Genomic DNA, 21726 nt, shown 5'->3' with positions numbered 1-21726 from the left:
TTTAAGAAAATTTTGTAGCTTTTGTTATTATCTTGAATATTATTCTAGATAGAGATAAACTGTAAACAGCAATAATGTTAAGCAAAGTAAGAACTACAAATACGTCAAGCATGACCAAAATGGCCAATTGACCTTTATTGCCCTTTATAGTCAACTTTTAACAAATTTCAAAAATTTTGTAAATTTTTACAAAATATTTTCCTCTGTCACCTCTGGGGCAAGTTCATTATAGATAGAGATAATTGTAAGCAGCAAGAATGTTCAGTAAAGTAAGATCTACGAAGAAAAACACATTTTTATGCCCCACCTACGATAGTAGAGAGGCATTATGTTTTCTGGTCTGTGCGTTCGTTCGTCCGTCCGTCTGTCCCGCTTCAGGTTAAAGTTTTTGGTCAAGGTAGTTTTTGATGAAGTTGAAGTCCAATCAACTTGAAACTTAGTACACATGTTCCTTATGATATGATCTTTCTGATTTTAAAGCGAAATTAAACTTTTGACCCCAATTTCGCGGTCCACTGAACAGAGAAAATGAAAGTTCATGTTTCAGGTTAAAGTTCTTGGTCAAGGTAGTTTTTGATGAAGTTGAACTCCAATCAACTTGAAACTTAGAACACATGTTCCCTATGATATTATCTTTCTAATTTTAATGCCTAACTATATTTTTTATCCAATTTCATGGTCCATTGATCATGGAAAATGATAGTGCGAGAGGGGCATCCGTGTACTTTGGACACATTCTTGTTTGTCATGAAACCATCTGTGTCCTTTGTTTAATATGCACATAGACCAAGGTGAGCGACACTGGCTCTTTCAAGCCTCTTGTTTGTCCTATGACTTGTTTGCCTGTGCTGTGTATGCCTTTTGGGTTAATATGCTCGAAACAATTAATAGCTTTACCAAAGTTTGGGTATTGCATTTCAATTGAATATAAAAAGAGAAGATATGGTTTGATTGCCAATGAGACAACTCTTCACAAGAAAACAAATGACACAGAAATTAACTTCAACAATAAGCAAAGCCCATACAGATAATCTCAGAAACCTGTGTTAAATTTAATATTCTAATGCAATTATTTTGCATCAATGGTTCTGATTGGATGACAGTTGGTGTAAAATTCTCTATCTCCTTGTCTGTACCGTAACTAAGGAAGCCAACATTTTGAATTACTAAATGTATTGACATGTAATTTCTACAATAAAAACCAAAAAAAATCACATGTTGAACCTCAAAATCTTTTTATCAAATATTATTACATTCTGAAGTGGCACAGAAGCCATATAATGCCCCATGTTTATGTTTAACGCCGGAAGAATACCTGTGACGTCACCTAGTGTAGGGACTAAAGAAATAACATCTTTTTGCAGAATTTTCTTTAATGAAGATTTTACACTGAAATAATGATGGAAATTTAATTATAAACTTGTTTTGCATTAGAATAGAGATAACTGTATTGTATTTGAAGCTTTGCGGACGTCCATCTGTAGTTTTACTGTCGCAAATACCCGTTTACCTGTCTCCGCTACGCCTTGCCAAGTAAACTGAATTTGCAACAGTAAAACATCTGATGGACGTCCTTTAAGCTTCAAATGAAATACAGTTATCTCTTAAATATCAGTGTTTATATATTTATTTCAAAGAAGAATAAGAGTAGAGACCATTTACATCTCTTATTAGAGGTATCATCATCATAAGGATTAATTTGTATTTGTAGGAAGTATTCACCCCACAGAATGGTAAACATGTTTTATGGTACAGCTGCGGACCAACAGTATATGATGCTTCTCATATGGGACATGCCAGGTTTTATATTGTTTATGAATTAGTACATTCAACATTTTTTTTTTATCTTATTTCTGATGAAAATCATCTTTCATTTTTTTCTAAGTATTTGATACTTTTGCACTTCTTTTGCATAAGGAAGAAACTATTGTTGTGCAACTTTTAAGCTCACCTTGCCCGAAGGGCCAAGTGAGCTTTGCTCATCACTTTGCGTCTGGCGTCAGTGTCCGGCATCGTTAACTTTTATAAAATTTTCTCCTCTGAAACTTAACTGGGCCAAATTTAACCAAATTTGGCCACAATCATCATTGGGGTACTTAGTTTAAAAAATGTATGGCGATCTTAAATATTATTATAGATAGAGATAAACTGTAAACAGCAATAATGTTCAGCAAAGTAAGATCTACATATAAGTCAACATGACCAAAATTGTCAGTTGACCCCTTAAGGAGTTATTGCCCTTTACAGTAATTTTTTTACAATTTTCATAAATTTTTGAAAATTTTTAGAAGACATTTTCCACTAATTACTGGGCGAAGTATATTATAGAAAGAGATAATTGTAGCAACAAGAATGTTCAATAAAGTAGATTTCATAAATTCTTGTAAAATTTTATAATTTTTTACAAAATATTTTACACTGTAACTACTGGGCCAAGTTCATTATAGATAGAGATAATTGTAGCAACAAGAATGTTCAGTAAAGTAAGATCTACAAACACATCACCATCTCCAAAACACAATTTTGTCATGAATTTATCTGTGTCCATTGTTTAATATGCACATAGACCAAGGTGAGTGCCACAGGCTCTTGAGAGCCTCTATTTTTTAAAGCTTTAATATTTACAAGCAAATAAGTCAAAAGTAGAGCTTTTGATGTCATCTATATTCTTTGGAAACATAGTGTAGGCGCTGACAACCTTAATTTTAAAATAAGATGGGTCCATTTTGGGAACTTATTGAATCTACTCTTTTACACCTACTTTATAAATGCAGATAGCACAAAAGTTACTTTTAAAATATAAATACTTTATACATTGCTGGTATCTGTACATGTATTTTCTGACTCCATAATTGTTCTCCTCAATTAATAGATTTATATTACAGATCCTATATATCATTTGACATCTTGAGAAGAGTTCTGCAGGATTACTTTAAATATGAAGTGTTTTACTGTATGAATATCACAGATATTGATGATAAGGTTTGTACTGTATAGAGAGGAAAAAGGGGGAGGGGGAATTGTGTTCCAGAGAGAGAGATCCTATGTAGCATTTGATATCTTGAGAAGAGTTCTGCAGGATTACTTTAAATATGAAGTGTTTTACTGTATGAATATCACAGATATTGATGATAAGGTTTGTACTGTATAGAGAGGAAAAAAGGGGGAGGGGGAATTGTGTTCCAGAGAGAGAGATCCTATGTATCATTTGACATCTTAAGAAGAGTTCTGCAGGAATTTTTTTAAATATGAAGCTGGGAGAGATAATCTGTGTCCCATGGACACATTCCTATTTTTTTTTCTTATTTTCAAGTTTTTGCCTTTAAATTTTAAAACTGTAATGGTTTGGTAAAAAAACTGCAGCAGTAAAAATGATCAACAATGCAAGAAAAAGTAAAGAATAACAAAAATATATATAATTATGTGTTGGTCCAAACACAACAAATGTTTGTATGTTGCAGATTATCAAAAGAGCAAGACAGAATTATTTGTTTGAGAAATATGTAGAAGAGAATCACCCATGGAAAAGAATTATGGATGATACACTCGAGGCCATGAAGGTAACTAGAGATTGAATTATAAAACTAAAGAGACAACATAGGTCACATCAATTAGATATACTGTAGATTCATTTATTTTTGTGGGTATCAATTTTCATGGATTAAGGAAAACTTACATGTTCATGAATATTTCATTTCATGGTTTTGCAAAAGTCTGCATACAATCCTTTAGAAAATTTGTCATTTAAATTTGTGGTTTACCTGTACTCATGAAACCCACATAAATTGGTAGCCAACAGTATCTACAGGAAGCTATGAATTTATCTGATGCTGTATACAATGTGATTCTATAGAAAGAATTCTCTACAATATAAAGAAGAAGATGTGGATATAGGAAGATGTGGTGTGAGTGCCAATGAGACAACTCTCCATCCAAATAACAATTTAAAAATTAAACCATTATAGGTTAAAGTACGGCCTTCAACACGGAGCCTTGGCTCACACCGAACAACAAGCTATAAAGGGCCCCAAAATTACTAGTGTAAAACCATTCAAACGGGAAAACCAACGGTCTAATCTATATAAACAAAACGAGAAACGAGAAACACGTATATATTACATAAACAAACGACAACTACTGTACATCAGATTCCTGACTTAGGACAGGTGCAAACATTTGCAGCGGGATTAAACGTTTTAATGGGCCCAAACCTTCTCCCTTTTTCTGAAACAATAGCATAACATCACAACATATAAAAACATACGATAAAATATCAATTAGCAGACTTAACTCAATCAAAAAACGTATGATTACACAAAGAGCCAATAATGGTATGATTGCCAATGAGACAACTATCCACAAAAGACCAAAATAACACAGACATTAACAGCTATAGGTCACTGTACGGCCTTCAACCATGAGCAAACCCCATACTGCATAGTCAGCTATAAAAGGCCCTGATAAGAGAATGTAAAACAGTTCAAACGAGAAAACCAACGGCCTTATTTATGTAAAACAATGAACTAAAAACAAATATGTAACACATAAACAAACAACAACCACTGAATTACAGGCTCCTGACTTGGGACAGGCACATACATAAATAATGTGGTGGGATTAAACATGTTAGCAGAATCCCAACCCTCCCCATAACCTTGGATAGTGGTATAACAGTACAACATAAGAACGAACTATAAAAATCAGTTGAAAAAGGCTTAACTCATCAGATAGACAAAAATACAAATGGACGTGGCCAGTTATTATACATCCTGACACAAAAAGACACAATGAACAGATCTGAGAGTACTCACAGTTATATGACAGCTAGTTCAAAGCCACTAACAACTAATAAAAAAAATCATGCATCTAAGACTAAACAATCAATTAGTACACATCCAATGGATTTAGTGTAAAGATGTCAAAAACAGCCAGAGAAAAACATGACCTTGTGCAATGCCAAGTTACAGGTATCGACAGATTGTAGATCCATGAATATGTATATGTATAAAACATACTAGTAATATTTAGTTAGCTTTTAATCTACTGATAACAAAATCATTATTTATACCAATAAAAACAATATTCAATGATCTTATTACAGTGTTGAATAGGTAAACTTTTAGAAAAAGTTTATTTAAAGAAGGGACAAGTTTACATTCTCTCTCCTCCTATGCATCCAACTTTCATGAATGTATGTTTATAATGAATCCTTTTCTCATCTTTTTGAAGCCCTTTGCTGAGAAAGTGAGGACAGAAACTGACCCAGATAAGAAAGCCATGTATGACAGAATGTCGGAGAAGGTCAACAAAGCACTCACAGCCTTGGAGGCTGTTGTCAATAACAAAGGTCAAGATGAAATCCAGCAAGCTAGAAAAGTAAGGTTGTATGACGTTGTCAAAAATGCCATGATAGTGTTAACAGAAATATAAAAAAAAAAATCAACTTAATTATAAAATTCTTCAAAATCTGAAACATTAAGGTTTTTGGACAGGAAATTATTATCAATACAAAGACCATAGGATATATATATATATATGGAAAAGGCCTTCAAAAATTAATTAAACCTAAACCGTATTTACATTTTAAAAAAGGTGTAAAAAAAAAAGTAATTCAAGCCCAATTTAAACTGCTATTAGATATTGCAGACTATTTTAAAGTTCTTACAAGGTGAAACTCACAAGACAAAAAAGCTTAGATCAAGGGCCATAAGGAAAATTATAGTTTAATGCTTCTAGCAGCATAAAAGGCCAGAATAGATACATAAAGCTTTTAAGAAAACAATTTTTTTGACAAGTGTCCAAATGAACTCAGATTCATGTGGAAATAAAAAGAGGTTGGCGAGGAGAGGTGCACAGTTAGTTCTCATAAAAATGCTGACAAATTTTATGTTTGCCTCCAAATTCATCAAATATGTTGTCAATAAGAAACTCAGCATACTGATCAACTATTCCTTACTTTCTTGATTCTTTTTAATCCACATATGGTTAATACCACTAGCTGAGTAAACAGTTTCACAGTATTTCTAAAGACCCTCTTTTTCTGCGGACAGAATTTTTGTCAATCTTATTGATAATTCCTTTGTAGTTTGCAGAATAAATTGAATGAAGTACCTAAGCACTTTGAATATTTATAATTGGCTTTATATATTCTAGGCCTTATTAGAAGCCTCCAGAGACATTGTTGCTGATTGGTTGGATAGTTTACATGGGTCAGAGGTCACAGATAACTCTATATTCACAAGTCTGCCAAGATTTTTTGAAGAACAGTTCCATGGAGATATGAAAGCTTTAAATGTAAGATTTGATAATGTACAAAGCTTTGCCTTCTGTGTCATAAATATTCAAGCCAATGCCGTTGTTTCATAAATATTCAATGCAATTCCTGATATGCGATATGTAATTCCTGATGTGTAATTCCTGATATGTAATTCATGATATGTAATTCCTGATATGTAATTCATGATATGTAATTCTTGATATGTAATTCATGATATGTAATTCCTGATGTGTAATTCCTGATATGTAATTCATGATATGTAATTCCTGATATGTAATTCCTGATATGTAATTCCTGATGTGTAATTCCTGATATGTAATTCCTGATATGTAATTCCTGATATGCTACAATGAGACAGAACATCAAACAACAATCAATGTAACCCCAGATGACATCTACAGATCAACACATGGTTGCGAGCATTAGACAGTTGCCCATTCAATGTTAAGGAAGTTCGCTTGTCATGTTTGGGAATTTTGTCAGATTTTCGGAATCTTCATGTTTTATCTATTTGAATGCCTTCAAAAAATTTGCCCATTGACCCCCATTTTTCTTTTTATAAATCTTTTACATGTATAATGATAAGCCATATGTAAAAGTCTTATAAAATTTTAATTATTTTTTAAGAACATAATCTTGTCAATGATAAAGCTATGAAAAGTCAAAAGAGTATATTTTCCCACCACAATTTCAATGATTAATATCTCGAAAACAAGCAAATTGACCTATATATTTTTGTTGGTCTTTGGATTCCTTTATGTATCCCCTATCAATATAAACTAGTGTTTTGAAAAGTTGATTATTTTGAAACTGAGAAGTGAACTCCCTTAAGTTGTAAAAACTAACAAATCTGCTCTATTTACTAACATGGCACTTCAAACATTTGGAGACATCAGTTCCAAGAAGGGGATTAAAGAAGGTCACATGGTCTCTTCTGAAATATATCACTCCAACAGTTATGCTGATAAATTTGGCATTTGTTTTTGGTTTTATTATTGAATCTCATTACAACAGTTAAATAAGTTATATACCTGTCTGTGTAACTTTGTGGATAATCACTAAAAACTATATTCTATATTGCATTAAATATGTGCCACAATGAATCTGTTTCAAAAATTGTAACTTTTTGTTCTGTAGGTTTTACCAGCAGATGTGTTAACAAGAGTTAGTGAATACATACCAGAAATTATAACTTTTGTACAGAAAATTATAGATAATGGCTTTGGGTAAATATCATAATTGATTTTAGGACATTATTTTATGAACAATTCTTGTTGTGTAATGTTCCTTCAAAAATATTTTAATTCATATTTAAGGAGGCTCGCGGGTATATGATTTTAAGAAAAAAATCAAACATTCATTTTTCTTTACAAATTTTATTATTTACCTTTAGTAGTTGTTACTTTATCTTATGGTACAAGAATTTTTCAAAAAAATCAATACATGTTGGCCCCAGGTGACTTTTAACATTTAGATATCATTGAAAAGGCACCAAATTATCTCCCTTTGGTGCAAAAATGCAATTTTTTGGCTCTAAAAATGAAATGTCTTTTTCAACTCATCGGTGACCTATATTTTTTATTGTTGTTTTCGAATAGGCTGTTCATAAACAGAATAATTGTGAAATTTAACCAATTTCTGTAATTTAGTTCTTTTTTTGTTTCGATATTACCAATATTTTTCCTATTAGTTCAACAGAAAAAAAGGACATTTACAAAAATGTATGCTTTTTCCGAAAGCAGATTGTGAGCGTAAATGCACGGTGACCCCATTTTTTTATTTCATTTTTCCATTAGGTATAAGATAAAGTTAATTTATAGAAAAATATAGAGAAATCCTATATAAAATAAAAAATTTGATTTAGACCTGCGAGCCCCCTTAAGGGAGAAACAGATTAACAATTTCAAATGGAACATGAGACCATGTTTAGAAAGGTGCACTAGGCATCAGATTTAATGTTCCCATTCTTAACAGACAGGACTGCATTTCCAACATCTCAAGCACCTAAGAGACACCCCTTACAGAGAAATATGTACTTGTTTCAATACCCGGGGAGGGGGAAGTGTACCTTTAGGGGGTTTGGGAGTTACATTAATTGATAATATGGAATGACTTAAAAATACTGGAGAGAAAAAATTTGTAGATAATCCTAAGAAATTTTATGGTGTAATTGGTTTGCTGATCCTGGATTTAATTCAGTTATTCTTGTAAAAAATATTAAAGGATTGATTTTTTTAGCCAGAAAACACTTTAAAATGTATGTTATTAAATGTCGCCATGAAAACAGAAATTGACTTCCTAATAGCATATTTGTGATTTAAATGAAGTATGATTCAATTTTATTTTATGGTTTTTTTTCATTACTCATCTCAGATATGAATCAAATGGCTCTGTATATTTTGACACTCCTACCTTTGATCAGAGTGAAGGACATTTTTATGCCAAACTTGTACCAGAATCTGTTGGAGATTCCAAGGCTTTAGCAGAAGGAGAAGGTATTGATAAAGATATATATTAGGAATTTTACCATGTTTTAGATAAGAATTTAATAAAGTGAGATGTTTATCAAAAACATGTCATGTAATTGTTTAGAGTTAAATTCCAAAATATCACAATCAATATACTCTACCAAAATGGTAAAGTGAGTAAGATGTATTTACGTCATGTTTTTGTAAGCCCACATTTCTGCACACAACCTATTAGATCACTTTACAGCAATTTGACATTTAATTGGAATTTGCTCCCACTTCCTTCAAAAAATGTCCAAAATATTTAACATTAAGCATATAAGAGCCTCAGCTTAATTAAGGGGGTATGTCAATATTGTTAAAACAGAAATAAATTGTAATAAACATATTCTTGAACTTCTTTATAGCTGAAAAATGCTAACATATAATTAGTTGTGGTACTATAAATATAAAAAAGGAAGATGTGGTATGATTGCCAGTGAGACAATGGTCCACAAGAGACCAAAATGACACAGAAATAAACAACTATAGGTCACCGTACGGCCTTCAACAATGAGCAAAGCCCATACCGCACAGTCAGCTATATAAACTTATTATTACTTGTGGGATACCAAATTTTATGGATTTTGAAGGTATGTATTGACCAAAAATTTAAATTTTTAACGAAGTACAAATTTTCTATAGGCTTCTATGCAGAATTTTGACTTGTACAACAATGAGATCATACATGTGTATAAAAACAAATTTCCTTAACCCACGAAAAAATTGTACACACAAATTTAAAGAATACAGAGGATTCATTATTTTTTTGTGGGTTGAGGAAAAATTGCAATTATAGTGCATCCATAAAATCAACTAAAATTGGTATCCAAGGAATAATAATGAATCCACAGTACACAGTGTAATGTTTTTTTTATTCTATAGGTGACCTGTCTAAGGATAAAGTAACAGAGAAGAAAAGTCCAATAGACTTTGCCCTGTGGAAAGCATCCAAACCTGGGGAGCCATCTTGGGATTCACCATGGGGAAAGGTAAGGCATCCAAACCTGGGGAGCCTAATGGGATTCACCATGGGGGAAGGTAAAGCATCCAAACCTGGGGAGCCATCTTGGGATTCACCATGGGGAAAGGTAAAGCATATATTTGAGGGTCATCTATAGAATCCCAAAGGGGTCCTGTAAAAATGTCATATGATTTGAGCTGTCTATCAATTCTCAACAAGGAGTATCAAACATGGGAACAATATTGGATTCTTAAGTAAGAAAGGTGAGGCATTTCCTAATAGAAGTAAAAAGCAGGAAAGAGGAAATTTTCAAGTCCAGTATCTGATCAGATAGGTGACTATGGTCCATTCCTACAGATATAAAGGGCAGGAACAAGGAAATTTTAAAATACAGTATAATCTGATCAAATAGGTGACCACAGTCCATTCTTGTAAAAGGAAGTATAAATATAAACCATTGAAGAAAGCACTCAGCTACTAGTCAATGTTTCCCTGATGAAAGCACTCAGATAATGGTCAATGTTTCCCTGATGAAAGCACTCAGATACTGGTCAATGTTTCCCTAATTAAAAATGAACAACTAACTTTAATGTCAATAAACTTTGACAAGCATTATAAAGAAATCAGTTTTGACACAATAAATCATATCTTTAGGGTTTCTTTGAAAAATATGTTCACAAAATTAGAAATATTTCAATGTTTGCCTTTAACTTTATTGGTTCTTTACTTATGTGTGAATTAAAAATCAAGAAAACATACTTTTGTTACTTGAACAGACTACATTTAATTTAACTGTTTAAAGCCAAGTAGAATTTCAGAGGATTGATAAAATGACCTGCTTTAAAAAAAGGTCAACCCAAATTAAGGATATAAATCGACAATGTTGGATGTGTACTGATTTAAACTTCAGTCTGTGAAAACATGATTTATATATTACTTATAATTGGCTTTGGACTAGCTTTCAGTAAATGCCAGTACTCTTATATCAGTGCTTAGTGTTGATTGTTTTTATTTTAGTTGGTTTATTATAGAACCTGTCGCAGAAAAAGATGGGCATACAGATAGTGATTCAGCAGTGGCAGGGTTAGCTAACGTCTTAAAAGCTAAATATTTTAGAAGGTAGAAGGACTTGATCCTTCATACTTTGTATATAGATGCCTTATGTTATGATGTTTGCATCTGTCACATGTCCATTGTCTTTGACCTTATTTGCATGGTTCAGTGACTACTTGAAAAAAGTATTCTTAATTTCTCTCTTATTATGCATATTAGGATAAATATATTTGGTATGTGCGTACCTTGCAAGGTCTTCAAGGCCAACAAACTGTTTTCAATTGACCTCAATCTCATTTCATGTATCAGTGAACAAGGTCATGTTTTGATGGTCAAGGCCATATCTCAGACACTTAATAAGCAATAGGTCTCCTTTATTGGATGCATGGAATGATTGTAAGGCTTACATGTCCAAAAAGCAGGAGCATCTGACCTTGACCTCATTTTCAAAGTTCAGTGGTTACAGTTAAGTTTTTATACGACTGCAAAAATATTTGCGGGCTTATATTGGTATGACATTGGCGGTGTCATCTTTGTCATCGTCGTCCAAAGACACATTGGTTTTCGCACTATAACTTTAGTTTAAGTAAATAGATAACTATGGAATTAAACACAAGGTTTTTGACCACAAAAGGAAGGTTGGGATTTATTTTGGGAGTTTAGGTCCCAACAGTTTAGGAATTAGGGCCAAAAAAAGGGCCCTTATAAGCATTTTTGTTGGTTTTAGCACAATAACTATAGTATAAGTAAATAGAAATCTATGAAATTTAAACACAAGGTTTATGACCATAAAAGGAAGGTTGGTATTGATTTTCGAAGTTTTGGTCCCAACAGTTTAGGAATAAGGGGCCCGAAGGGTCCAAAATTAAACTTTGTTTGATTTCATCAAAAATTGAATAATTGGGGTTCTTTGATATGCCGAATCTAACTGTGTATGTAGATTCTTAACTTTTGGTCCTGTTTTCAAATTGGTATACATTAAGGTCCAAAGGGTCCAAAATTAAACTTAGTTTGATTTTGACAAAAAATGAATCGGTTGGGTTCTTTGATATGCTGAATCTAAAAATGTACTTAGATTCTTGATTATTGGCCCAGTTTTCAAGTTGGTCCAAATCGGGGTCCAAAATTAAACTTTGATTGATTTCTTCAAAAATTGAATAAATGGGGTTCTTTGATATGCCAAATCTAACTGTATGTAGATTCTTCATTTTTGGTCTTGTTTTCAAATTGGTTTACATTAAAGTCCAAAGGGTCCAAAATTAAACTTAGTTTGATTTTAACAAAAATTAAAATCTTGGGGTTCTTTGATATGCTGAATCCAAACATGTACTTAGATTTTTGATTATGGGCCCAGTTTTCAAGTTGGTCCAAATCAGGATCTAAAATTATTATATTAAGTATTGTGCAATAGCAAGTCTTTTCAATTGCACAGTATTGCGCAATGGCAAGAAATATCTAATTACACAATATTGTGAAATAGCATTTTTTTTTTAATTAGAGTTATCTTTCTTTGTCCAGAATAGTAAGCAAGAAATATCTAATTGCACAATATTGTGCAATTGCAAGAATTTTTTTTAATTGGAGTTATCTTTCTTTGTCCAGAATCAACTTAAATCTTTGTTATATCACTTTTTACTACCAACTGATAAATTAAAATAATCTTTACCATCCAGTGATAATAAGCAGTTTTTTTACATCTTAATATTTTATGATGTTTTTAAATGAGTAGTTATTGTTGCAAACTCCATTAGAAATTTTAATTGAGATTAGTTTTGGAATAAGGGAAAGGGGGATGTGATTAAAAAAAATTGGGTTCAATTTTCTCATTTGAAATTTCATAAATAAAAAGAAAATTTCTTCAAACATTTTTTTGAGAGGATTAATATTCAACAGCATAGTGAATTGCTGTAAGAGAAAACAAAAATTTTAAGTTCATTAGAACACATTCATTCTGTGTCAGAAACCTATGCTGTGTCAACTCTTTAATCACAATCCAAATTTAGAGCTGAATCCAGCTTGAATGTTGTGTCCATACTTGCCCCAACCGTTCAGGGTTCAACCTCTGCGGTCGTATAAAGCTACGCCCTGCGGAGCATCTGGTTAAGTTTAAGTTAAGAAACCTATTTAATCACAATCCAAATTCAGAGCTATATCAAGCTTGAATGTTGTGACCATACTTGCCCGAACTGTTCAGGGTTTGAACTCTCCGTTCATATAAAGCTGTGCCCTGTGGACCAACTGGTTGTGTTGTTTTGGTCTGTTTTTCTAAGACTGTATGCAATAGGTCTACTATATTTGGCGTATGGAATGATTTTAAGGTGTACATGTCCAACAGGCAGGTGTCATCAGACCTTGACCTCATTTTCATGATTCAGTGGTCAAAGTTAAGTTTGTGTGATTTAATCTGTTGTTTTAATACTGGATGCAATAGGTCAACTATATTTGGTGTATGAAAATAATTTATAATTAGCATGTCAGGTTTTATTTTACATTGACCTCATTTTTATGGTGCATTGCTCAATGATAATTTTTAGCTTTTTGGTCTGTTTTCTTCTACTATTAGCAATAAGTCAATTATATTTGGTGTATATGTCTGTCTGGCAATTATCATCTGACCATGACCTAATTTTCATGGTTCTTTTTGTTTCTTTGATACCATATGCAAAAGGTCAATTATAATTAGGAAACGTAATGATTGAAAGTTGTACATGTCTGTCTGGCAGTGTCCATCTGATCTGGGCCTCATTTTCATGGTTCATTGTTCAATGTTAAGTTTTCCTGGTTTAGTTTGTTTTTTGGATGGTTGCAAAAGGTCAACCATATTTAAAGCATATTTGGTGTTTGGAATGATCGTAAGGTGTAACTGTACATAAATTTCCTGTTTGGTTGATTTAACCTTGACCCCATTTTCTTAGATCATATTAATTGATGTGATAGTTGTAAAACTTTGTACCTATTTGGAGTGAAGCCATTTGCAACTGACTTTTATATGAATGCAATTTTTTTTTAATTTCTCATTGTTGAAGGCAGTTCAGTGACCCATGATTGTTTGTATTCCATCATTTAAACTCTGGTGCATAGTTGTCTTGTTGGCAATCTCCCTATTTTTATATGGAAGTAGAAAATACCCTTCACAGAGTCAAAACATCATTGTAACAAATTAAACAGTTAACCTGACTTGATCAAGTTGAATACCAATTAATATGTGGTGTGATTGCCAATGAGACAATCCTCCACAAGAGACCAAAATGACACAGAAATTAACAACTATAGGTCACCGTACAGCCCTCAACAATGAGCAAAGCCCATACGGCATAGTGAGCTAAAGGAAGAACGTAGGAAATAACCATCAGAAGTCCTTTATTTGATTTAAAGGCAGGCTATGCAAATAAGACTTGACTTTCTTTTGGTAAATAAATACCAATTAATATAAGGATAGACAAAAAAGTTGGATATACCCATTATACAGTCTTATTTGATTAAAGAGGGTAACACTTTACTTTGATTTTTTTTAAGAAAATATTTTGAGTTGATTTTTTTACAAAAATGAAAAAAAACACATATGTTTTCCTGTAACTTTATTGCTTCATTTACTTATGTATGAATTAAAAATCCAGAAAAGGTGCTCCAACTGCTGTTACCATGTACATAGAATGGCTTTCGACCTAAAGTCCAATTTTTAGTCATAACAACATGATCTCCTTTCTTTAGTTTTAGGACAACAGAATTTGTTGCACTGTTATAACCATCCACAGCTGTAGGGTACACACACATGATATAAATTTTGTGGTTAACTTTTAAGCAAATTTCCAAAGCAGAGCTAGCTTTAGTTAGAATAGTACTTGTAAACATATAAGTCCCACTAATTGGTACCAAGAATATCCCTGTAGCAGGATCGTATGCTTTTCCTTCATTTGATTTGATAACATTGAATTTAACTATTTCATTAGGTTTTAGTATTACACTGTTTTTAACTCCAGCCGAAAATCCTATGTTTTTAGACTTCTCAGTGCGTTTGAATGAAGCGATATCTTTAACCAGGTTATCATATTTCTTGTCCAGGTTTTTTGTCAGTTTTTCTATCCTTTCATTTTGTTTTTGAATTTGGGCTTCAAAGTGACGAGTTTTGGTATCATACAATTCTTTCTGTGAGTTCATGATAATTTCGATAGTTTTATACAGATTGAAACCATGCTCTCTTCTTGTCCGACCAAGTTTTTCTTCTGACATTGCAGCATTCATTTTCCACTGTTTTCCACTAATTTCGAATACCAGAGAGGAAAACAAGAACACAAGAAGTAAATATGTGCAGCACATAATGGTTGATAGGATACAGTTATAAAATAATGTCTACTATATAAAACTTTTGGATTTCAGTTCCAAGAATTTTATAGATTTTTCTCCATATGTTACCATGTATAATATAACACAAGTATAATTAAAATCTATCAAATTTCATTTTTTATATTCAATATTTCCAATTTTTATTAAATTTATTAGGGGAAAAATTTTAAATAAATGCTCCAAATATTGGGAAAACTTATTTTAACTGTTGGTGTAAATGTCCTTTGGTTTTGTTTGTTTTTGTCTTATTTTGTCCATAATGCCATAGTGCAGGAAAGAGGAAATTTTCAAGTCCAGTATCTGATCAGATAGGTGACCATGGTCCATTCTTACAGATATAAAGGGCAGGAACAAGGAAATTTTAAAATACAGTATAATCTGATCAAATAGGTGACCACACTCCATTCTTGTAGAAGGAAGTATAAATATAAACCATTGAAGAAAGCACTCAGCTACTGGTCAATGTTTCCCCGATGAAAGCACTCAGCTACTGGTCAATGTTTCCCTGATGAAAGCACTCAGATACTGGTCAATGTTTCCCTGATGAAAGCACTCAGATACTGGTCAATGTTTCCCTGATGAAAGCACTCAGCTACTGGTCAATGTTTCCCCGATGAAAGCACTCAGCTACTGGTCAATGTTTCCCCGATGAAAGCACTCAGCTACTGGTCAATGTTTCCCTGATGAAAGCACTCAGATACTGGTCAATGTTCCCCTGATGAAAGCACTCAGATACTGGTCAATGTTTCCCTGATGAAAGCACTCAGATACTGGTCAATGTTTCCCTGATGAAAGCACTCAGATACTGGTCAATGTTTCCCTAATTAAAAATTAACAACTAACTTTAATGTCAATAAACTTTGACAAGCGTTATTAAGAAATCAGTTTTGACACAATAAATCATATCATTAGGGTTTCTTTGAAAAAAATGTTCACAAAATTAGAAATATTTCATTGTTTCCCTCTAACTTTATTGGTTCTTTACTTATGTATGAATTAAAAATCCAGAAAACATACTTTTGTTACTTGAACAGACTACATTTAATTTAACTGTTTAAAGCCAAGTAGAATTTCAGAGGATTGATAAAATGACCTGCTTTAAAAAAGGTCAACCCAAATTAACGATATAAATCGACAATGTTGGATGCGTACTGATTTAAACTTCAGTCTGTGAAAACATGATTTATTTATTACTTATAATTGGCTTTGGACTAGCTCTCCGTAAATGCCAGTTCTTTCATATTTATTAGTGCTTAGTGTTGATTGTTTTTATGTTAGTTGGTTTATTATAGAACCTGTTGCAGAAAAAGATGGACATACAGATAGTGATTCGTCAGTGACAGGGTTAGCTAACGTCTTAAAAGCTAAATATTTAAGAAGGTAGAAGACCTGGATCCTTCATACTTTGTATATAGATAACCTTATTTTATGGAGTTTCTGTCTGTCTGTCATATGTCATTGTCTTTGACCTCATTTGCATGGTTCAGTGACTTTAAAAAATAGTATTCTTATCAGACTATTTTCACTTCACCTTAATCTCATTTCATGGATCAGTGAACAAGGTCAAGTTTGGCAGGTCAAGGTTTAGTTCAGACACTTTAAGCAATAGGTCTCCTATACTTGATGTATGGAATGATTGTAAGGTTTATATAGCCAACAAGCAAGTGTCATCTCACCTTGTCCTCATTTTCATAGTTCAGTAGTTATAGTTAAGTTTTTGTGTTTTGGTCTGTTTTTCTAATACTGTATGCAATAGGTCTACTATATTTGGTGAATGGAATGATTTTAAGGTAAACATGTCCAACAGACAGGTGTCATCTGACCTTGACCTCATTTTCATGGTTCAGTGGTTAAAGTTAAGTTGGTGTGTTTTGGTCTGTTGTTTTAAAACTGGATGCAATAGGTCAACTATATTTGGTTCATGAAAATAATTTACAATTAACATATCAGTTTTATATGACATTGACCTCATTTTTATGTTGCATTGCTCACTATTGATTTTTTAGTTTTTGGTCTGTTTTTCGAATACTTTTAGCAATAAGTCAACTATATTTGGTGTATATGTCTGTCTAGCAGTTATCATCTGACCATGACCTCATTTTAATTGTTCATTGGTCAATCTTAAGTTTTCCTGGTTTAGTTTGTTTCTTACATACCATATGCAAAAGGTCAACTATATTTAGAAAATGTAATGATTGTAAGTTGTACATGTCTGTCTGGCAGCGTTTATCTGACCTTGGTCTCATTTTCATGGTTCATTGATCGATGTTAAGTTTTCCTGGTTTATTTTGTATCTTTGTTATTTAATAGGTCATCTATATTTAAAGCATATTAGGTCTATGAAATGATTGTAAGGTGTACATGTATTTCCAGTTCAGTTGATCTGAACTTGACCTCTTTTCTTGTATCATGTCAAATTGATGTGATAGTTGTAGTAAAGCTTTATATTAAGGACTATCAACATAATATCAATGATAAGTAAAGAAGGACATACATTTCAACATGTGCACTCTTGTTTTAACTTTGTACAAATTTCAGTGAAGCCATTTGCAACTGACTTTTATATGTCTGCATTTTTTTGATTTTTTTTCTCATTGTTGAAGGCAGTATATTGACACATGTTTGCTTTTATTCCGTCATTTAAAACTCTGGTGGATAACTGTCTCATTGGCAATCTCCCTATTTTTATATGGAAGTAGAAAATACCTTTTACAGAGTCAAAACATCATTGAAGCAAGTAAAACAGATAAACTGAATTGATCAAGTTGAATATCAATTAATGTTAGACAAAAAATATAAAAAAGAAGATGTGATATGATTGCCAATGAGACAACTCTCCACAAGAGACCAAAATGATACAGAAATTAACAACTATAGGTCACCGTACAGCCTTCTACAATTAGCAATGCCCATACTGCATAGTGAGATACAAAAGGAAGAACGTAGGAAATAACCATTATAAGTCCGGTATTTGATTTAAAGGCTTGCTGTGCAAAAAAAAGTTGTACAGTCTTGTTTGATTAAAGAGGATAACATTTTACTTTCATTAAAAATCAACACTTAAACTTACTTAAAGATGTCCAAGTTTATCAGGCATTAAGAAATCTGTTGTGAGAAAACAATCAAATATTTCAGGTATTTCAACAAATATTTTGAGATGATTTTTTTTTACAAAAATGAAAAAAAAAACATATGTTTTCCTGTAACTTTATTGGTTCATTTACTTATGTATAAATTAAAAATCCAGAAAAAGTGCTCCAACTGTTGCTACCATGTACAAAGAATGGCTTTCTTCCATAATCTCGATTTTTTGTCATCATAACATGATCTCCTTTCTTTAGTTTTAGTATAACAAAGTTTGTTGCACTGTCCCCTACAGGGTACACACACATGATATAACTGTGGTGGTTAACATTTAAGCAAATTTCCAAAACAGAGCCAGCTGTAGTTAGAATAGTACTTGTAAACATATAAGTCCCACTTATTGGTACCACAAATATCCCTGTAGCAGCATTGTATGCGTTTCCTTCATTTGATTTTATTACATTGAATTTAACTATTTCATCAGATTTTAGTATTACATGGGTCCTAACTCCAGCTGAAAATCCTATGTTTTTAGACTTCTCAGTGCGTTTGATGGTAGCAATATCTTTAGCCAGGTTGTCATATTTCTGTTCCAACTTTTCTTTTCCAGTTGTCAGTTTTTCTATCCTTTCATTTTGTTGTCGAATTTGGGCTTCTAAGTGATGAGTTTTGGTTTCATACACTTCTTTCAGAGAGTTTTTGATAAGTTTGATAGTTTCATCCAAATTGAAACTATGCTCTCTTTTTGTCAGACCAAGTGTTTCTTCTGACATTGCAGCATTCTTTTTCCACTGTTGTCCACTAATTCCGAATACCAGAGAGGAAAACAAGAACACAAGAATTGAATATGTGCAGCACATAATGGTTGATATGATACAGTTATGAAATAATGTCTACTATATAAAACTTTTGGATTTCAGTTCCAAGAATTTTATAGATTTTTCTCCAGATGTTACCATGTATAATATAACACAAGTATAATTAAAATCTATCAAATTTCATTTTTTATATTCAATATTTCCAATTTTTATTAAATTTATAAGGGGAAAAAATTTGAAATAAATGCTCCAAATATTGGGAAAACTTATTTATAGCTGTTGGTGTAAATGTCCATTGGTTTTGTGAGTCTTTGTTGTAATTCTCCTGGGTTTTGTTTGTTTTTGTCTTATTTTGTCCATAGTGCCATTACTAGATTTGATTTTCATTCAATTATGAATGTGCTATGTCACTTTATTGCTACAGATTTGAACCCTGTAATTTAAGAAACCTCATTCTTTTAAACAAATGTTGTTTTTTTAAGTTTCTTAATGAACTATCACTGTTATTTTTGTTGTCATCCTTAATGAAAGCTATGTTAAGATAAATATATTTATATATATATATAGATTATCGGGTACTCTACACATACGTAGCACCATAGCAGGGTGATATAGGCGTAGGTAAGGACGATAAATATTTATACAGATTGTCACCGAGTGACTGCCACAAAGTATTTTTCAGTGGTGGATCCAGTATTTTTTATTAGTAGGGGCCCACTGACTGCCTAAGAGAGGGCCCACTCCGGTCATGCTTCAGTGGTTCCCTATATTATCAACAACAAAAAAGGGTGGGCGGGAAACCTTACAAAAGGAACCATTGGTTAATAGCATAAAGACCCTTTACAAAAGGAACCATTGGTTAAATAACTTTCTTGTAAGCAGCAGTCCTCTTTTAAGGAAATTATAATAGGAAATACTAGTCTGTAATTTTACATCTACTGGGACATATATACTCCATATACAGATGGTACTATCTCTTTTGTCATAAAGTTCTCAATCAACCCTCTGTCAATATCTGTGATGTATTGTAATTCAAGGTATGAAGCAGCCTTTAATATATCCATTGAAATACTAAGTTATACGTTAGATATTTAAAAAAAAAACTGTCCTGAAATTGTAAACACAACTAAAAAAGCTAATACATAGCTAAAATTTTATTTAAATTAAGTGCAAATCACAGGAATTTTATGAAAATTTTCACTTTTTGAATTGGCTACAGTTATATTCTTGTTTGAAGGTAAGGGGTATTGATAGTGACATCCTGTACACTGTTGATAGCACTTTATTAACATTAGTGAGAGTTTTTTCTTTCAAAGTAAACATTTTCAACATTGACAGAGCTGGAAGTTTACATTCAAAAATTCACGCCTGAATTGAAACTAAAATTATCTTTGTAAGGTATTATTGAGAAAAAAAGGTGATATTTTTGTAATAGAACATGTAAATTAAATTGAGTTATCTCCCTTTAATAATATTTTGATTCTCTGTCTAAATTTTAAATCCATAACAGAGGTGTAAAAATTATTTCATTATTGATTAAACTCAAATTAAAAAATAAGATGAAAAATTTAAACATGAAGTTGTGGCTTAAAGTATAATAAAGAGTTTTGGTGGGGTTTTTTTTCAATAGAAGGTTAGACCTAGAACTCTATAGACAAAAAATCTTACTACTTTCAGAACTAAAAATATGTGATATTTATAAACAGTTTAGTAAAGGTGCAATTAATTTTGGTCACATGATGTTAATTGTTTACAAGATAACCTTTGGTAAAGGAAAAGTTTATGCATTATTGTTGTAGAGCATATTGTATGCTCAGTATAGGAAACCAAAGTTTCAGATATCCTTGGTTGGACGTTTAGTTTTGTGCTCAACTCTGACCATTAGTACTTTATTGTTTTATGTATCACATGAAATAAAACCTGTAGTAGGATAAATACTGCCATTGTGTTTTAATATAGATTTTTTTTTCAGAAAATTGTGCAGTGTATATCTCTGTTTCCAATAAAGAAATGCTGGGCATTACTCAAGTCTTATCACTGGCTCCTATAATGAAAATTGTACATAACATTTAATTACATAAAGAAAAACATCATCACTGGAATGATCAATCAAATCTTCCCTTTTTCCCTGTTTGCAATCATAAGTTACAATACATGTACCATGTAACCTCAAGTTTCCAAAACATTTTATAGAAAGACCCCAAAAAATGATGCTTTGAAACACAATTGATATATGTTTATGAATCAGATTTTTTTGGGCTATGGAAAAGGTATCTGTCAAATTTGAGGGAATATTTTTTTTATGACCCTCTTTCATATAAGGTCCAAGGACACAGTTATCGTCCTTTGGTTTTCGTTGTCTACAAATATAGTCCCTAGTGTAAAGAGTGTATAACTTGCATGTTTTATTTGATACACTTTCCCAATTTATTTCTTGATATTAGATGCATGAAATATTAAGTAAGGGGATGTAATTACATGTCAAAAAAATTTGGGTGCTGAATCCTTATGTTAAGTAGTGAATTGGTCCAGTTCTAAAAGGTCAAATTTTATCACGTTTGAAGCTGTCAAACTGAATTTTTCACCCCCTTCACACAGAATTGTCAATATTTTGAGTTAGAGTTGGTAGAAGTTTCTATAATTTTGATATTATTGTCTCACTGGTAGTACACTACACTG

The 21726-nt window shown here is 32.1% G+C and overlaps 2 protein-coding genes across 3 annotated transcripts in view; one reads left to right on the top strand and one right to left on the bottom strand.

Annotated features, from left to right (window-relative positions):
* The window catches only part of LOC134682928 (cysteine--tRNA ligase, cytoplasmic-like), a 196763-nt gene that overhangs the window by 149654 nt on the left and 25383 nt on the right, over window positions 1-21726 (top strand). Inside the window, exons 4-11 of one of the 2 annotated variants that reach the window (XM_063541861.1) lie at window positions 1712-1800; window positions 2886-2982; window positions 3462-3560; window positions 5230-5376; window positions 6154-6294; window positions 7415-7503; window positions 8651-8772; window positions 9670-9776. In XM_063541861.1, coding sequence (XP_063397931.1) covers window positions 1712-1800; window positions 2886-2982; window positions 3462-3560; window positions 5230-5376; window positions 6154-6294; window positions 7415-7503; window positions 8651-8772; window positions 9670-9776 — 891 coding nt within the window. Of the gene's footprint in view, window positions 1-1711; window positions 1801-2885; window positions 3137-3461; window positions 3561-5229; window positions 5377-6153; window positions 6295-7414; window positions 7504-8650; window positions 8773-9669; window positions 9777-21726 lie in introns of both variants that reach the window. The other variant, XM_063541860.1, reaches the window with a different exon arrangement.
* On the bottom strand, window positions 14365-15165 carry LOC134682929 (heavy metal-binding protein HIP-like). Its single transcript, XM_063541862.1, has one exon. It carries the CDS (start codon window positions 15116-15118, stop codon window positions 14396-14398), a length of 723 nt encoding a protein of 240 aa, XP_063397932.1. The 5' UTR covers window positions 15119-15165; the 3' UTR covers window positions 14365-14395.

The sequence above is a fragment of the Mytilus trossulus genome, chromosome 9 (genome assembly GCF_036588685.1).
Source record: "Mytilus trossulus isolate FHL-02 chromosome 9, PNRI_Mtr1.1.1.hap1, whole genome shotgun sequence".
NCBI lineage: Eukaryota > Metazoa > Mollusca > Bivalvia > Mytilida > Mytilidae > Mytilus > Mytilus trossulus.
Note: the sequence above shows the minus strand (reverse complement) of the source record. Positions and strands in the feature narration are given on the sequence as shown.